This window comes from Glandiceps talaboti, chromosome 23 (genome assembly GCF_964340395.1).
Source record: "Glandiceps talaboti chromosome 23, keGlaTala1.1, whole genome shotgun sequence".
NCBI classification, from domain to species: Eukaryota; Metazoa; Hemichordata; class Enteropneusta; family Spengelidae; genus Glandiceps; species Glandiceps talaboti.
In genome coordinates, this window is record NC_135571.1 from 5,431,777 (window position 1) to 5,450,509 (window position 18,733).

General features: G+C 36.9%; 2 protein-coding genes across 2 annotated transcripts in view; one reads left to right on the top strand and one right to left on the bottom strand.

Moving 5' to 3' along the window:
- LOC144452852 (large ribosomal subunit protein uL1-like) overlaps positions 1–18,733 on the top strand; it is a 418,633-nt gene that overhangs the window by 375,936 nt on the left and 23,964 nt on the right. The window lies entirely within an intron of this gene.
- Positions 1,689–18,733, bottom strand: part of LOC144452850 (ubiquitin carboxyl-terminal hydrolase 47-like) — a 35,745-nt gene continuing 18,700 nt past the window's right edge. Inside the window, exons 15-29 of the mRNA XM_078144034.1 lie at positions 18,419–18,531; positions 17,657–17,761; positions 16,749–16,956; positions 16,242–16,357; positions 15,249–15,368; positions 14,582–14,708; positions 13,184–14,002; positions 12,844–12,935; positions 11,752–11,916; positions 10,746–10,861; positions 10,011–10,129; positions 8,807–8,940; positions 7,937–8,115; positions 6,896–6,967; positions 1,689–6,289 (exon numbers count right to left, since the gene is read on the bottom strand). Coding sequence (XP_078000160.1) covers positions 6,181–6,289; positions 6,896–6,967; positions 7,937–8,115; positions 8,807–8,940; positions 10,011–10,129; positions 10,746–10,861; positions 11,752–11,916; positions 12,844–12,935; positions 13,184–14,002; positions 14,582–14,708; positions 15,249–15,368; positions 16,242–16,357; positions 16,749–16,956; positions 17,657–17,761; positions 18,419–18,531 — 2,594 coding nt within the window. The 3' untranslated portion in view covers positions 1,689–6,180. The remainder of the gene's footprint in view (positions 6,290–6,895; positions 6,968–7,936; positions 8,116–8,806; positions 8,941–10,010; positions 10,130–10,745; positions 10,862–11,751; positions 11,917–12,843; positions 12,936–13,183; positions 14,003–14,581; positions 14,709–15,248; positions 15,369–16,241; positions 16,358–16,748; positions 16,957–17,656; positions 17,762–18,418; positions 18,532–18,733) is intronic.

Sequence of the window (18,733 nt, forward strand, 5' to 3'; positions counted from 1 at the left end):
GCAACGACTTAAGTTTAGATAAAACGTAGGGAAAAAAGGCACGAGCGACTGTCGACAGTCTATGTTAGGCCTAGAACATTTGTTTATATAATTAGTTCCGGCTCAGACAACTATATAATTGTGTGAAGTTCCGGTTTCCCGAGCCCACCTGGTTTTTTATGCCAACCCTACACCTTTTTTTTACGTATTCAAGAAAAAATGATAAAATCGCGAAAATTTTAAAGTCTTGCAAGAAATAATTGATGCAGAAGCTGACATCAACTTAAAAAAGCTAAAAGACAATACAAAACTGTTCTTCCAATCTATAATGGCTGTACATCTGATGATGATAAACCAATAACACAGATACTATAAGGAAACCAACGGAGAACATACCTACCTGAATTGAATTGAATTGAATTGAAATTTATTTCATCAGATAACAAAAAACAAAACAATAAATAAATAAATAAATAATACATTACACTTTCAAACAAATTGGACAAAAGGAAATATACATGTTTTATCTAATGGGGACCATGAAAATAGTTCAGCAGAACTAGTCGTGTCCATGGCCCGTACATTCAATTTTAGATTAATTCAAATTCATAAATGGACGCAAGGAAGAAAATTAAGTCAAAAATAAACACAGCACGCATTCACGCACACTCATACGACACACAGATGAAAAAGAAATATTAAAAAATAAATCTACCTACCCCACCTATTCTAAAAGTGAGCGTAATCGGAACCGCAATTGTTTCTACTGGAAGCAAAATGTCGTTCTAAAGGTCCTAGTGCCGCGGGTCACTGGTTCACTTTAATATAGACAATGTAAGTTACGTAAGAATGCCTTACTGAAGAGCCTCGTTCTGGTGTACGCTTTCACGACGACGGCCTTGTCAAAATCGTGTGACAATTGTATTTGTACCCGTTTCTGTGGCGTACAACTCCGCAAATCACGTTTTGACTAAATTTTCGAGGTAAATTGTTCTTATCGTGTATTAATCGGCACATACAATGTGTATTTATATTGAATAAACGTTAAAATAGGAAATTTGCAGTTGTCAAATATGCAAATTACGGTCTATGCTAATGATGTAGTCTAGACAGACCGACTAAACAAATGCAAACAAAGTACGTGAAGGTATAATTCTCATACCTACGTTTGTTTTTATATATAACTTTTTAAACAGTTCGGGGAATGAGGGAGGGAGGGAGGGAGGGAGGGAGGGAGAGGGAGGGAGGGAGGGAGGGAGGGAGGGAGAGAGAGAGAGAGAGAGAGAGAGAGAGAGAGAGAGAGAGAGAGAGAGAGAGAGAGAGAGAGAGAGAGAGAGAGAGAGAGAGAGAGAGAGAGACTGTATTATAGTCTTAGTTATCAAGATATTCACCGAAGGAGGCTCTTCAACAAGAACACCAAGATGAGAGTTTGGAGAAATGTAATACCAAGTCATCCATGCAAAATTCTCCACCATACGCTGCTCTGGGAGAGATCATATGCAAGCGATTTGGGATTAAGTTTCCCCAGAGTCTCATTGCATGGTCTTGTAGCAGAGCCTCCGATGATGAGAATCTGGTAGCATGAATACGAGATTGTGTGTGACTATAATTGTACGAGAGACTCAGTGTACATACATGTGTGTGTGTGTGTGTGTCTGTGAAAAGCTTTAAAACAGACCATTAGAGTACAAATCAAATATATGGTAACGATTTTATTACACTAATTACATCATGAAAATTGATGACAGCTGTTTAATTTGATGTTTATGTGACTTCACCCACTGTGATGTTAAACGCTAGCAATGTATCCATTTCTTGTTTTGAGTTTACCATCACAGTAAAACAGACGAGTCCAAAAGCTCTGAAGGAAATCACTCTTTGTATATTCTTTTCATGTATTTTAAAATAAAGCAAAAAAGACGGAAAAAAACAGGTAACATGTCTGTTCTTCTGAACTTTCCTTAAAAGTTGCCGTATGGTTCAAAATGTATGTTTTACTGCAAGTATAATTGACAGTGTAATTAACTATTGCAAGCCTTAAAGGCCCATGTTTCAATCCCACATTCACAGTAGTATTATTCTTTTGTTCTGGACCAATTTTTTATATAGCTGTCAGAGAACTGTTATTCATACCTATTAATTTATATGCTTACCTGAACTGGGCCCCTTAAGTAAGTTGTCATACCTACTTTTAATGCTCATCTCAATTGGACCCCTTAAGTAAGCTGCCATTCATCCAAATTTTTTATACTATAAACTATGAAATATCTTTATGCATGGAAAAGGAAGTAAAATGAAAGACATCATATAAGATTTCTATGTTGTTAGCAATCTGCTCAGGAAACAGCTTTTTTTTTACTACCACAGACACTGTGGCTCTATTTTTTATTTTTACTACCACAGACACTTGTGGCTCTATTCTTATTTTTACTACCACAGACACTGTGGCTCTATTTTTTATTTTTACTACCACAGACACTTGTGGCTCTACTCTTATTTTTACTACCACAGACACTTGTGGCTGTATTTTCATTTTTACTACCACAGACACTTGTGGCTCTATTCTTATTTTTACTACCACAGACACTTGTGGCTCTACTTTTCTTATCATGTGCCCTGACTTTAAAGGGGAACATCACTTCCAGGAAATAAAGGTAATTTCATGAATTTTAGGTTCTAGGAAGTCATTTCATGATTTGATATCATATAAAGTTTGGAAGATTACCATGTAAAATGAAATTGAATGAAACTGAATGAAATTGAAACTCTATTTCAAATTCATTGTTCTCGCAGTGATGCACTGTTGCCTGATGAGACTTGGCAAATGAATATACATATTACTAGATAACCAATGCATATTCATGACTCCTGATTGCTTATTACCTTACGATAAATCATGAACATTGTTCATCTAACCCATATGCATGCTTAAGTCCCATGAGGCAACAGTGAACCCATGCTACAACAATGGACATGAAATAGAGTTTCAATTTGGTGTTTCTTGGCAATCACTCAAAATTCATATAATTTGAAGTCATGACATGATTCTTCGGAATCCAAAGTTTCGTTGAATGGTGTTCCCCTTTAATGGTTTTCATTCAACTCTCTATGGAATATGGTGGCATATATCTACTATTCATAAAGTAGTGGTTGATAATGAAGGAGGTACGTCATTTTCATCAGGATGGCAATACTCAGAATGAGGAAGGCATATCAACATGTGTCTTTATCAGTTCCAAGCCTCTTCACAATCAAAATTATGATATCAATACTCACTACTTGACACCGAATCCCTACTTTAGGTCCAAATTCCAAATTCTCAATAAAATCTGAAAGTGGTGATTCAATAACATTTATACTTCTCAGCTAGGAGGCTGCATACCAGTAGTCTTCATAACCAAAAGAAGTTGTCAAATTACGTTTTGGTTTTTTTTGTTGATTTTTTTTTGACCAGCATTATGTTAAAGCTGGGGAGAACTCTGTTATGTGGCAAGCTTTGCTTCCATACTATTAAAAGAGTGTCTTATGTGCGTCCATTTGAACCAAATGGCAACTTTAAAAGAAGCAAATTTTATCTCATTTTATATGACTTTATACTGTTTGTCTTGTGCCATGTTATTGACACTGCATTTAACATGATGATACTAATACATTAAGATAGATTGCACCTCAGAACAAATTTCACTAAAAGTTTTAGAATCTCTCCAAACTTTGCCATATAATATGGAAACTTGCTTCTGGTCCTTTTGAAAAAAATAGAAAGAAATTGTTGGGTCCACCATCTTGTTTTCAAGGAAATCGTCAATTTTTTTATATTCCCATATACAGTTTATTCAATATTTGGTGGCGATATTGGATTCTAATATTTGGCAGCCATGGATTCTAATATTTGGCGGCCATATTGGATTCTAATATTTGGCGGCCATATTGGATTCTAATATTTGGCGGCCATATTGGATTCTAATATTTGGCGGCCATATTGGATTCTAAAATGGCATAATTTTGGTCAATTTTAACCTCAATTTAAAAAATTTGTATGTGATGCTTGATTTTAACAGAGGATAAGTTAGAATTTTCTTGAACAAAGAAAAAGTTCGTTTATTACCGAGGCACATTTCATGTTTAAAGGTATACATAAGTAATGCTGGTTTTGCTAAAGCAGCATATCTCATGAGTTAGAAAGCCTGGCTAAGTAATTTTCACCAACCCTGCAGCATAGGGCCTCTCTAAAATATAGTCTCAAGAACTGACAGATCTGATGAAGGAGAGACCTTTGGTAGACTAAGGCAAAGCATTATGGGTATGTAAACGATAGGAGCATAATAGCTCTTAAATATAATTTCAGCAAAGAAGGTGTGAAGCTCCAAATATTGTTTACTTACCCATGATGCCTCACCCTAGTGTACAGCACACTTCTGAGCGTAGCTTGACAATTTTTACAGTTCTATTTTAGAGAGGTTGCTTGTAGCAGGGTCAGTGAAAATGGATGTTTGTGGTTTAAGTAGGAGAAATGCAACTAAGATGAACTTAGACTGTGGTACGATGTTATGTTGCGCCTCTCTCACCAGCCTGCTCCATCTAGCATGACAGGAGTTGACTGATGTGTGAGGGCGCCCTGTCACAACATACCATACAGACTGAGATGAACTGAGCCTCACTTCTGTGCTCCTTTACATTACATTTTGATTCATTTTACTGCATAAGTTATTGGAAGTAAACGATAACAGAACTTATAAATCTGTTCAATAAAAACTGAGTTGCTTCCACAGCAAATAAGTTCTCAGATTTCAAGCATATATGTGTATATACAGTAACTGTTTGATGTATTCATTAAGTAGAGCATCATCTCAGACCTCATTCTGATTCATGACATCACTTCCTGTTGATTTTAACTGACATCACTTCCTGTGGATTTAATTTCTAACATCACTTCCTCTTGTGGTTGAGGCTCTTACATCACTTCCTGTTATGATTTAAATTCTGACATCACATCCTGCTATGATGGAGACTATATGACATCACTTCCTACATTGATAACACTGTACTGCTGTTACCTGGCCTCTTACTTTGCATGCTCAACCAGTCAGAAGACTTTGGGCAAACATTGTACTAGAGAAATATTTCCAAGCCAAGACGAATCAGATGGCAGAACGTAGACACCTACCACGCATCATGTGAACAATCCCATGTTAGACAAATTTATGGCCAATTGTTTTTGTCTTTTGCCCAAAGCCCAGTTTTGACTCAACATGGTGCTTACTTCTTTACAAGTAGCATTCCTTTAGCATGTCCATATGATTGCTCTCAATGGCCATGGTTGTTGTCTATGTTGGACCATTTTTGCTCGTTAAGTTTTCATATCATTACTATTGAGTATGCTCAAAAAAAAGGCTGAGCAACAGGCTATGGACATGCTATGCTGACATCACTTCCTATGTTGGTGTATACCCAGTGACATCACTTCCTATGTTGGTGTATACCCAGTGACATCACTTCCTATGTTGGTGTATACCCAGTGACATCACTTCCTATGTTGGTGTCTACCCAGTGACATCACTTCCTATGTTGGTGTATACCCAGTGACATCACTTCCTATGTTGGTGTCTACCCAGTGACATCACTTCCTATGTTGGTGTCTACCCAGTGACATCACTTCCTATGTTGGTTTATACCCTGTGACATCACTTCCTTTGTGGGTGTATACCCAGTGACATCACTACCTATCAAAAAAGGGCCCTCCTTACCAATGTCTATGATTTGCAAAGAATTTTTGCAGCATCTTCTGTTATGTTGCGTTGTCACACTTCTTTTGTAATTCTGTACATTGCAAATATTCTAGAGTAATATACACGTCTGATATATAGCGCCCTCTTGTGGTATATCTTAGAAATAATGTCATATACAACTGTAATCCCAAACCCATCTCTGACATCATAGTGTCACATTTTTTTTGAATTTAGAAGTATTTCCACCATATCATAAAATGTTCACAAAGTAAGTAATGAACTGTAAAAGTTTATACTCTGAAACCCCTTTAATAAACCAAGAAAATTAAAGTACTGTACCACTAGGGGGCGCCATATATTGGAAGGGTTAATATCCTGTGAAGCTGGGAAGAAAAGGTTAAAGGTCACCAAATTCTTTCTTATAAAGCTCTGATGTTGTAAATGTTGCATGATGGGAGCTATTAAAGGTCAAAGTTTAATCATCCTGTGCAGAGTGTCTCTGTGGAGGTGAGGAGTCTGTGTAGATTTTCAGAGCTTTTTCTTTCTTTGGTGAATATGTTATACGTTGTCCAGAATTGACCCATCTGAAATAAAATGAAGAAAATATACTTTAAGCTATCACTTAAGATCTTTTGCAGTGTACATCAGTGCCTGTGTGTCCGTCTGTCTGTACACGTGTCTGTCTGTCTGTATGTATGTATGTATGTATGTATGTATGTATGTATGTATGTATGTATGTATGTATGTATGTATGTATGTATGTGTGTATGTATGTGTGTATGTATGTATGTATGTATGTATGTATGTATGTATGTATGTATGTATGTGTGTGGTGTGGTGTGTGTGAGGTGTGTGTGTGTTTGTTTGTGTATGTGTGTGTGTGTGTGTGTATGTGTGAGGTGTTGTGTGTGTGTGTGTGTGTGTGTGTGTGTGGTGTGTGTGTAGGGAATGTTTACAACCACGTCTTGACAGACATAATGATGCTGTTTGAAAGTTTTATCATGTTAGGCAAAGTTTCAGATTTAAGAAAACTGTTAATAGTGATAATCAAAGATTCCTTCTTGAGTTTGTACCAACCTCTTCTGAACAAAATACATTCTCAGAACTCAAACTATAAAAATGATTCCAGAGTAAGCAGCCTATGTTTTTGGTTGTAAACACTGTATTGTTTTCATTTCTAATAATCTCACCTGGCATTTTCTCTTTTCTGAATTTCCTTTCTTTCATCATCTGATAAATCTTTAAGTTCTTCTCTACTATCCCTGAAGATATTGACAACACAAAAAAAAATAATCATTAATTTTGGTATCACAGTATTAGTGCAGAAACCAATCTTTCAGCTTACAGGCTTAATCTGCATGTGAATAAGGGTGAGATTAAGATGACGCTCATTAGATAATTTGACCATGTAACACACTCACAGAGCTCATACAGCACCCATGAAACTGTAGATGACTTTGACCATGTAACACACTCACAGAGCTCATAAAGCACCCATGAAACTGTAGATAACCTTGACCATGTAACACACTCACAGAGCTCATACAGCACCTATGAAACTGTCGTTGTAGAGAGTATTACAGATTTTTTATCTACTAATGTTGGATTACAATATTATGAATATACAGGAAAGAAACCTGTCACTGTGTTTTTTGAAATAGCTGCATTTTTGGTAGTAAAATGCAAGGGGAGGGAGACTATGGTATACTGTATCAGACTACCTGTAATAGGCAACCTGTATATCATCAATGTGTGTGGGTGGGTACAGCTATTTAGAAATATGGGGGGGGGGGGGGGTTGTGTTGACCAATGTAAAAATGTGAGGGGGACTATGGTACTGTGTGTCTAACTTACCTGTGATAGACAAATTAACCTGTCCATCATTTAGAAATGGGGGTGAGAGTGACCCTTGTAAAAGCCTGCGGGAGATTATGGTATAGTGTATCACACTAATAATACACAACATGTCCATCATCACATACATGTGTGTGTGGCTACCAGCCTTTCAGGGAGGGGTGAGAAAGGGGGCGATGCTTGTAAAAAACTGAGGGGATTATGGTACTATGTATTAAACTTGCCTGTAATAGACAACCTGTCCATCATACATGTGTGTGTGGCTACCACTGTACCAGCCTTTCAAGGAAGAGGGGGGGGGGGGGGGGGGGGAGAGAGAAAGGGGGTAACGCTTGTAAAAACCTGAGTTTATGGTACTATGTATGTATCAGACTTACCTGTAATAGACAACTTGTCCATCATCACATATATACAATGGACAAACATTAAGTGTTGCAACCTGTGGTTCCCACTCTAACTCTGTCTGTACATCCAATACGGACAATTCACAGGGAAATGTACCTCTACCTTTGGCAAACTCTATGTTCTCCACTGGTATCTCACTAACAGCTGATATCTGTGGTGAAAATATAGAAATATATGGTCTCATAGAATCAAAACACAGTGGGTGAGAAATACACTGTGTCTGAGTGTGGTGGTGTTTTACAACACGCGCAAATTCACATGCACACACATACAAACACATGCATGCATGTAAGCACGCACACACATACACACACACGCATGCACTCACATGTACCCATGTACGCACACACACATGCACATGCACATGCACACACACACACACACACACACACACACACACACACACACACACACACACACACACACACACACACACAGAGTTGGTGTGAAAAAATAAAGGAAAGAGTACGACAGTTAAGGAATTTTCTGTAATGGTAACAGAAAAGCTTTCCAAACAAAACTGAAAATAAATATTATTCCTGTTCAACATGTTCCGAATATAATAGCTCAATAAAAACATGGAAATTCATCTTGGTAACAGACAAACATGGAAATTCGTCTTGGTAACAGACAAACATGGAAATTCATCTTGGCAACAAACAAACATGGAAATTCATCTTGGCAACAAACAAACATGGAAATTCATCTTGGCAACAGACAAACATGGAAATTCATCTTGGCAACAGACAAACATGGAAATTCGTCTTGGTAACAGACAAACATGGAAATTCATCTTGGTAACAGACAAACATCAAATGTTTAATAATATGTACAAAAGTTACCTTTTGTTTGAGTTCTGTTATGGTAGCGTTGGCAACGGTTGTAATTTCCTGGAATGGATCAAATTTCAACTCTGATGGTCTCCATCTCTTGACAAACAGAGACAGGTCAGACATTGATTTCAACTTCTCAGGTTCTAAGAGTAAATCGATCAAGTGAAAGTTTAGCAGAGAGTTTAGAGTTTTTTAAAAATAATTTGTATCACACTACATACTATCAGTGCAGGATAAAATTAAATTTAAACTCTTATTAATCACATGCAAATCTCTGAATTGAATTTGACTAATTACCAACCTACATATATGACCTAATAGGGAACTTGCAAACTCGCCATGTTGAATGTTGCATCATGGGAAATGTGATAATAAATACTAATCAAACAGTATTGTAAACAATAATGTTACATTGTTTGTAACCACAAATGATCAATTCATAGGCACCCCGGCCATTGTGGGAGGTTTATTTTATCTGATTATGTATTACGATAACCACAGATAATCCCATAGTCCTTTGCATCTGAGCATGCTCAGTCTGGATTGCAAGTTCCCTATTCACATGAAACCAAATCCCAGGACACTCTGATCGTTTGTCAAAGATTTACGAACCCAAGTACAAACTAGTGTCACATGGTTGGCATATGTTCTCATGTGCTGCACTCCATCTATGGAATACACTGCCATTGGAAATATGACAAAAACCAACAGCTAACGCCTTCAAAAAGTACTTCAAGACATATCTATTCTCTAGACCATTCTAACTGTACAGCACCTCTCAACTCTACATCATAGTGGAAACTGGCACTTTATAAATTCACTGATTGATTGATTGATTGACTGACTGACTGATTGATTGATTGATTGATGGATTGATTGATTGACTGACTGACTCACTGACTGACTCACTGTCTGACTGTCTGACTGACTGACTGACTGATGATTGATTGATTGATTGATTGATTGATTGATTGATTGATTGATTAATATATTGATTTACTCATTTGGTATTTATGATAACTGTATGAAATCAAAATTTGTCAACATTTGCGAAAATAAAACAATTTTCTAAAACTAGTACTATGTTAACAAGAGAACGTGTCTGTCTATCTCATAGTGTGATAAGACTTTCCAGCACCTACTACTGATAAAACAACGTTCTAATCGCCAACATTTCTTGACAACTGTTGCAAGTATAGCAATCACTACTTACCATCTAGTACTTGCACAAAGATTTCCCAGTTAGGAAATACTGGAATGTCGTCCTCATAGATCTGATCATCAAGAAAGATGGTCCCTGGATTTTTCCATGTTTTCTTCCTGAACCGACATCTGGAATACAAAGCAGGACAATAGATGGGATTATCGGAACAGATCATAGCTGAATTCTGAAAATTGTTTATTCCTAAATCAACACCTGATGACATATACACCCACTGTGATATACCACTGAAGAACTGATGACATAGGCACATATTGTGGTGACATAGCATGGCAGATCTGATGACATATACACACACTCTGACATATCACTAAAGAACTGATGACATAGGCACATATTGTGGTGACATAGCACAGCAGATCTGATGACATATACACACACTCTGACATAGGCACATGTTATGGTGACATAATGATATCATAGGACCACCTAACTTAGCATTAGATCTTGCCTGTCGATAGGAACATCCATATCATAGGACCACCTAACTTAGCATTAGATGTTACCCGTCGATAGGAACATCCATATCATAGGACCACCTAACTTAGCATTAGATCTTGCCTGTCAATAGGAACATCCATATCATAGGACCACCTAACTTAGCATTAGATGTTACCTGTCGATAGGAACATCCACATCATAGGACCCCCTAACTTAGCATTAGATCTTACCTGTCGATAGGAACATCCATATCATAGGACCCCCTAACTTAGCATTAAATCTTACCTGTCGATAGGAACATCCATATCATAGGACTTCCTGAGCTCCTCAACTATCTGTTCTTTAGATGCCAATACTGTCATTCCCCTGGCAAATATCCACTCAAACAAGAACTTACAGGGCTACAAAAACCAAAACAAACAATAACCACTATAGCAACTACACTTTCCAAATAATTCAAATGACAATTACTTTGAAATTCCTACACAGCTTTATAATACTATCCAAAAATCTGGTTTAAAGGGAAACAACACTCCAGGAAATTGATACATTTTCACAAACTATGGGTTCTAGGTAGTCATGTCATCATTTTACATCACCTACAATTACTTGTGATTTCAGAGAAACATCAAGTTGATCTTGTGCCTTTATAGGGTATCTTTGATGTGGACCATTGCATGATGGGAGAATAGGGTATCTCTGCCCTATAAAGGCATTGACTTGTAGTTTCTCATAATATTGCATGTGATGTAAAATCATGAAATACCTCTTTAGAACACATATTTTTTGAACATGTCTTTATTTCCTGGACTGGTGTTCCCCTTTAATGTATAAATCAACTTTTCACATAATAAACCTGTAAAAAAGTTTATACAGGAAAGCATTCTCACCAAACATTGAAAATTGTTGGGATTTTTTCTGATTGGTTGAATGTGGACAAGCTCACCATAATTGATTGACAGCTCATAACACGAGGTGTAGAGTTTTGATTGGCTTAAAATCTTACATCGCAACATCTAATTCTGATTGGGTGACAAATTCATAAACCTTATTTTGATTGGCTAACACATTGCAAGGGATGAATTGCTTACTCTGATTGGGTGACAAGTCTATTCAACTTCGTAAACCTCATTCTGATTAGTTTGGGTTACAAATCTGAACTTTAACCTTACAAGAGATGAATAGCTTATTGTGACAAGTCTAAACTTTATAAACATCACTTTGATTGGTTTACAACATTTTACTACTTATACATGCCTCATTCTGATTGGTTTTCACTTCTTACACTTACCTCTGGATTGTTGACAAGCAGTTGATGTATTTTCACCCTGTATTCTCCTTTCTCCAAAGCTCTGCCAAGTCGTATTGCTATTCTGGTGTCATCACTAAATGACGAGAGGTTTTCATTGAGTCGTATACATTCAAACTCCTGATTGTTGGGGTAAACTCTATACACCTGTGTATGTATAATTAGCATAAATTTAAATATATTTAGCATATTATAATTTGCATAAATACACATAATTGAGCTAGTGACAAGTTTTCATTGAGTCGTATACATTCAAACTCCTGATTGTTGGGATAAACTCTATACACCTGTGTATGTATAATTAGCATAAATTTAAATATATTTAGCATATAATATTTTGCATAAATACACATAATTGAGCCAGTCACAAGTTTTCATTGAGTCGTATACATTCAAAATCCTGATTGTTGGGGTAAACTCTATACACCTGTGTATGTGTAATTAGCATAAATTTAAATATATTCAGCATATAATATTTTGCATAAATACACATAATTGAGCCAGAGACAAGTTACGTTTTCATTGAGTCGTATATATTCAAACTCCTGACTGTTGGGATAAACTCTATACACCTGTGTATATATAATTAGCATAAATTTAAATATATTTAGCATATTATAATTTGCATAAATACACATAATTGAGCTAGTGACAAGTTTTCATTGAGTTGTATACATTCAAACTCCTGATTGTTGGGGTAAACTCTATACACCTGTGTATGTATAATTAGCATATATTTAAATATAGTTAGCATATTATAATTTGCATAAATACACATAATTGAGCCAGTTTTCATTGAGTCGCAAATATTCAAACTCCTGATTGTTGGGGTATGTATGATCAGCATAACATTTGCATAACATTTGCATACATTTAGCATAAGGCAGTGAATTTGCATAAAAACATTTCCACATGGATATAATGTCAGAGTTCACATCTCCATGAACAGCTGATAATTCAATAATTGGAAGACTGAAATGTTTCAAAAGATTTGCTATTTTTTAACGACAAAACTGCACAAAAACTACACAAAGATACAACTTATATGCCTCGTATTACGATTTTTTGACTCACCTTAAAATTTTGAGATGTTCTACCAGTGTATGGTTCTAAAGATTTCTTGATAGCACCTAATGTTATTCTTTTATCTACATATACCACTAAAACTGTAATGATAAAATAACACAGAAACATTTCAATGAGTGCTGGCACTTACATTACATTTCAAAATACACATCACAAGTGTGTGTGTGTGTGTGTGTGTGTGTGTGTGTGTGTGTGTGTGTGTGTGTGTGTGTGTGTGTGTGTGCATTTGCACGCGCACATGTGTGTGTGTACACTGTTCAGAATCCTAAACAATTCCGATAGATCTGCCCACCTTACCACCCCAAAACACAAAGAGTAGATAACACACCTGTATCATCTTCTGTACACTTCTCTACCTTTATATACCATTTCTTCTTGGTCTTTGAGTTTTTCCTGTTTCTCATTTCATTGTCTGAGGTGGCAGCTACGTCTCCATGTCTTTGGTCTACAGTGCCTACACTGTTTTCTTGCTGTGCATTGCCTTCACCCTCTTTGCCACACTTATCACATGTAGCCCCTAATGGTTCAGTACTTGTGGATGTACTATTGTCCCCACTAGCGGACACACTACTGTCACAACTAGCGGACACACTAGTCACTGTATTATTAACATCAGTGTTATTCCTTGAGTCATCCTCCCAATTTTCCGTTTGGGGTATGGAAAACGTGTCCTCCGTTTTCCCGGTATTACTGGAAGGAGTTTGTGTATTGTTAACAATGCATTCCGTAGTGGTGGTAGTTTCACTGTCAGTTTCCTGCACTGATGTAGTTAACTTTTCAGCTGCACTTTGACCTTGAGTTCCTCCTGTATTTGGTAGCACTGTGTTACTTGCTGTTTTTTCGCCATCTTGAACATGAGCATGACCTTGACACTGGCTATTCTCAGTTGTTGCTATGGCATTCGTTCTTACACTGTCATCATCTTTTTGAATGTCACCTTGACCTTGATGTTCCATTGCTTGACCTGGGTCACTGCAACCTTGACCTCGAGGTTCTGGTTGACCTGGGTCATGACCTGGGGTGACACCTGTGTTGCTGTCTGCTGTATGATTAATATCATTATGCACATCTACACGTTCAAGTTGTTCCTCTAAAGTTTTTGTGTCTGTTGGTTTTGCTACGACCGTTTCATCTGCTAGTTGGTGATCTGAAGACACAAGTGATATTGATTCATGATTAACTTTTCATCTGTAGTTGGGATTATTATACCATGCACAAGCCAGGTACACACAAAATATAGAATATATCCTCTGGTCGTTCACAATGTGTGTCTACGTCACTGGTTGTGCTGTGTTTGAAATATGGGTCAAATCTCTCTCTCTCTCTCTCTCTCTCTCTCTCTCTCTCTCTCTCTCTCTCTCTCTCTCTCTCTCTCTCTCTCTCCCTCTGTTTCTCTCTGTATCTCTCTCTCTGTATCTCTCTCTCCCTCCCTCTCTCTCTCTCTCTCCGTCTCTGTTTCTCTCTATCTATCTCTCTCTCCCTCTCTCTCTGCATCTCTCTTTCTCTCTCCCTCCCTTGTTCTCTCCCTCCCTCCCACACTCTCCCTCTCTTGTTCTCTCCCTCCCTCTCACACTCTCCCTCTCACACTCTCCCTCCCTCCCTCCCTCCCTCCCTCTCCCTCCCTCCCTCCCTCCCTCTCTCCCTCTCTCTCTCTCTCTCTCTCTCTCTCTCTCTCTCTCTCTCTCTCTCTCTCTCTCTTTCTCTCTGATCACCCTCTGTCTCTTACCTTGTGGAGGTGCTGGTAGTGATACATAAACCCGTATGGTGTGTGCATATCTATCAATTAATTCAAATAATCTGGATTTTAAGAATGGTAAATGTACATCATCTTCATCTCCACATTCTATGAATACCTAAAATGTAAAATAAAATCCACAATAATATCAGAAATATGTTGCAAATTCACACTTCACAGACAGTTGGAGGTTAAGTCAATAGAAGCACGATATAGACAGATCAACAGAGATGCACAAACAGACAGACAGACAGAGACAGATGGATATTCCAAGATGAGGAAACAAGAGGAATGTTGTACTTGAAACAGTCAACAGAATTCAGCTAAAATAATGAGCTTCTAAAAATAACAATCTAAGACAATTGTGGCCAAATTTTTGTTGTGGAACACTTAGAAATGATAACTTTTTCAAACAAGGTTATAATAAGAGCCCTCACTTCTGGTCCAAAAAGCTACTACTGAACAGCACCCCCAGTGGTCAAACTATACAATCTTTTGTTTTTCTGATAACTTTAACATGGCGTATTGATTTGTATAGCACTCAAAGTGGCCAAACTAACCAATCTTTTGTCTTTCTGATGATACAACATATTAAATGCTTGTGAAAGTACCCGAACACTCACGTGGAAGGCAGAGTTCATATTTCAACTTTACTTACCTTGTTACTCCTAAAGAAACCTTCATCTTTGAGAGTTTTATCTGTTGATGTCAGAAGCCTGAGATCATTGTAATATCTTTCAAGTACAACTCGCATGGTACCTTTAGTTTTACCAGTAACCTGTTAAATTAAAAAAAATAAAGAAACCATCAGAAATAAACCTTCATATATATACATGTAGCCCCAATGTCATTTATTGTATTACAAAGTTATGGCACAAATCTAAGTTTGACTTTGACACTTTTAACAGTAAACACTTCTTCTTTTTTTTCTTTTTTGTATATGTTGTGCAATTGCGAACAATAGCCACTTCAGGAATAAATGACAAAGAGATCTCCCAAATGGCAAATCAAATTGGTTCGCTGCTGCTTAGAATAACACACACAAAAAAATAAAAAATAAAAATGTACGACGACAAGGAATTTAAAATCAATTTCAGAATAATAGTCATAAACTGGTTTAAAAACACTACATTGGGTTTTCACACTACTCTTTACGAAAAGCATAGATTATAATCTAACGTGCATTGGGTATCGCACTCCGATACACGGGACCTCCATTTTACGTCCTGTCCAAGGGACAGGATTCTTAACCATTACAATGCCATATATGCAGACAGTCCCTGTCAGGTTCCCAGGCCACATCTGCATATATGCAGACAAGTTTACTCATTTGCATAAGCCCAATTTTCACCTCTTCACCTAATATCTGAGTAAATTTATATTCATTTCACAATATATATATATATAATGGGTGAATAAGGAGAAAATAGGATTGGTTGTATGATTTTTTTTATTCCTTTCAAGTTAAAGTTGATAATTGTAGAGTACGAAAGATTCTCCTCTGTAGTGGAAAAAGTCCTTGGCCTAGGGAGTCTTGTACATGAAAAGTCTATGGCCTAGGGAGTCTTTTACATGAAAAGTCTATGGCATCTTAAAGGTTAATCTCTCCAGAGATAGTAAACTGCAAATAAAACACAGGACTTACTCTTACCTCACATAATAGTTGTTTAAACTTCTGTACACTTTGGAGTTGGTACGCCCTCACAGTTATAGGTGGGAGAATTACATCAGCTGCAATATCAACCTCAAACACTTTCACTGTCACACCTATGAACAGGAAAATTTATATAAACTATGAAACAAATTTGTAATGAGTTTGAAATGATGTTTTCATGTCAGTTTTATACAGGTATATGATAAAACCTCTCCCTCTCCAGCCTTGGTATGAGTTTTGTGAACCTTGATAGTAAAGCCAGATCAGTGAGCGAACAGATATTGATGCCAAGGCGTGATATAGGAATTATTGCCTGGGTTTGATGCACATGAATTATTATATACCCAGTATTGCTTCCAAAGCAATTAAATGGAGAGCATATGTATCAAACCCGGGCAACAATTCCCATATCACGCCTTGGCACACCTTGCCCAAATATGGCAAGTGGCAAATTGCATTGGAAGCAATACTGGGTATGAGATAATTTGTTTTGTACCACCTTACCTCCCGGTTTGTAGACTTGGAATGTTTGTTCGGGTCTTCTTGTCTCCATCAGTAAATCAAAGGAATATGATGATTTGACACCACCGAGTAATGTTCCTATACATGTCTGCTCTTCTCCTTCATAGGATTTCTCTAATGAATCATGGAATTCATCATATTTTACCAACCGACATTGCTCCAATGGTAAAACATCATCCAGATCCAGTAACTTTAAATTGAAGACAAAGATAAATGATCAGTTATCTTATGTCATACAACTGTACAAGGGGCAAGTAGACAGCTTCCCAATAGTTTCCTGCACAATAGCCATATATCATCTTCTAATACAATAAGGTTGTGAAATATGATACACGGTGGCCAAATATGGAATGGAACATGTCCAAATATGGAATATGGTACACTCTGTCCAAATATGGAATGTGGCAGACTATGACCAAATATGGAATATGGTACACTCTGTCCAAATATGGAATGTGGCAGACTATGACCAAATATGGAATATGGTACACTATGTACAAATATGGAATATGAACCACTGTCTAAATGTGAAATGGCACATCATGTCCACATATGGAATACAGTACACTAGGTCCAAATAAGGAATGCAACATGTCCAAATTATGCAAAAACGGTATATGTCCAAACATGGAATTGAGCATGTCCAAATATGGAATGATACACTACGTCCAAATATGGAATGAAACATGTCCAAATATGGAATATGATACACTATGTCCAAATATGAAATGAAACATCATGTCCAAATATGGAATATGATACACTATGTCCAAATATGGAATGAAACATGTCCAAATATGGAATATGACACACTATCTCTAAATAAGGAGCATGCAAAAATATCTTAGTGGCGTATGTACAAATATACCAAAGCTATATCATCAACTCACCCTGTAAGCTATCTCAGTTGCTTCCTGGAGAGTTTTATCTCGATGGACTTCAAGTCTCTTCTCTAGCATCCTGTTTCTGACTGGATGAAAGCCAAACAGTTTGATCTGAAAAATAATCAAAATTGACAGTAACTTTAACCCTTTCAGGACTAGAAACTTTCCCGCCAAAATTTTTGAACAAAAATTCTTGTTTCTCTGTAATTTTTGGAAAAAGATCAACTTTATTTTAGACCAGAATTCAAGAAATATTACTTCCCAATGAAGTAATATTCTTAAATTTTAGAAAATGTTCTTACAATCAAGTTTCTATTTATTCCAATGTCGTCTCTAGGAATGAAAGGGTTAAGACACATCCAGTTATTAAAGTTATATGTCTACACTTGTACAGTCTTGATATAGTTTAGCATATTGTTTTGAGTTAGGTCACAAAAAAAATTCAAGATGAAGAATTGAATTATAACTTTGTCATTTGACCTTGATAGTCAAGGTCACCAGGAAGTGAATCCCAAAGAACAGAGTACTAGACACTTATACCATACTCCAGTGTTCCATCATTTGAATGATATGCATGAGATTGTTTCACTTTGATATTTGACCTTGATAGTCAAGGTCACCAGGAAGTGAATCCCAAAGAACAGAGTACTAGACACTTATACTATGTTTGACTTCCGCCTATGATGTGCTAGAGATTGTATCACTTTCAAATTCTTGAACTCGGAGGTCATGGTCATTTTTGTATCAGAAAAACACTCTTGTTCTTACTTTACAAGTATTGCGATCAATTTCTCTCTGTCTTCTCTCTTCCTCTTCTTGTTGCTTGAACTGTTTGACTAAATTCTTAATGTGAGGAGGGAAGTCACTCTCTTCCATGAAAGCTGTAGTGGAAAACAAACAGTCAATGATGTAATATGGTCATTTTATATTCTTTAATAGGCCTTTCCAAAACTTGCCGTGGTGGTGCGCTACTTCCTGTCTGTGTGTACCTTGGGGGTATACATGGTATAGGTTACTTTGTTATTCATAGAGCACTGCTGCTTTCCGTGATGTCTGAACAATACAAAAAACAGCCCTGATTTA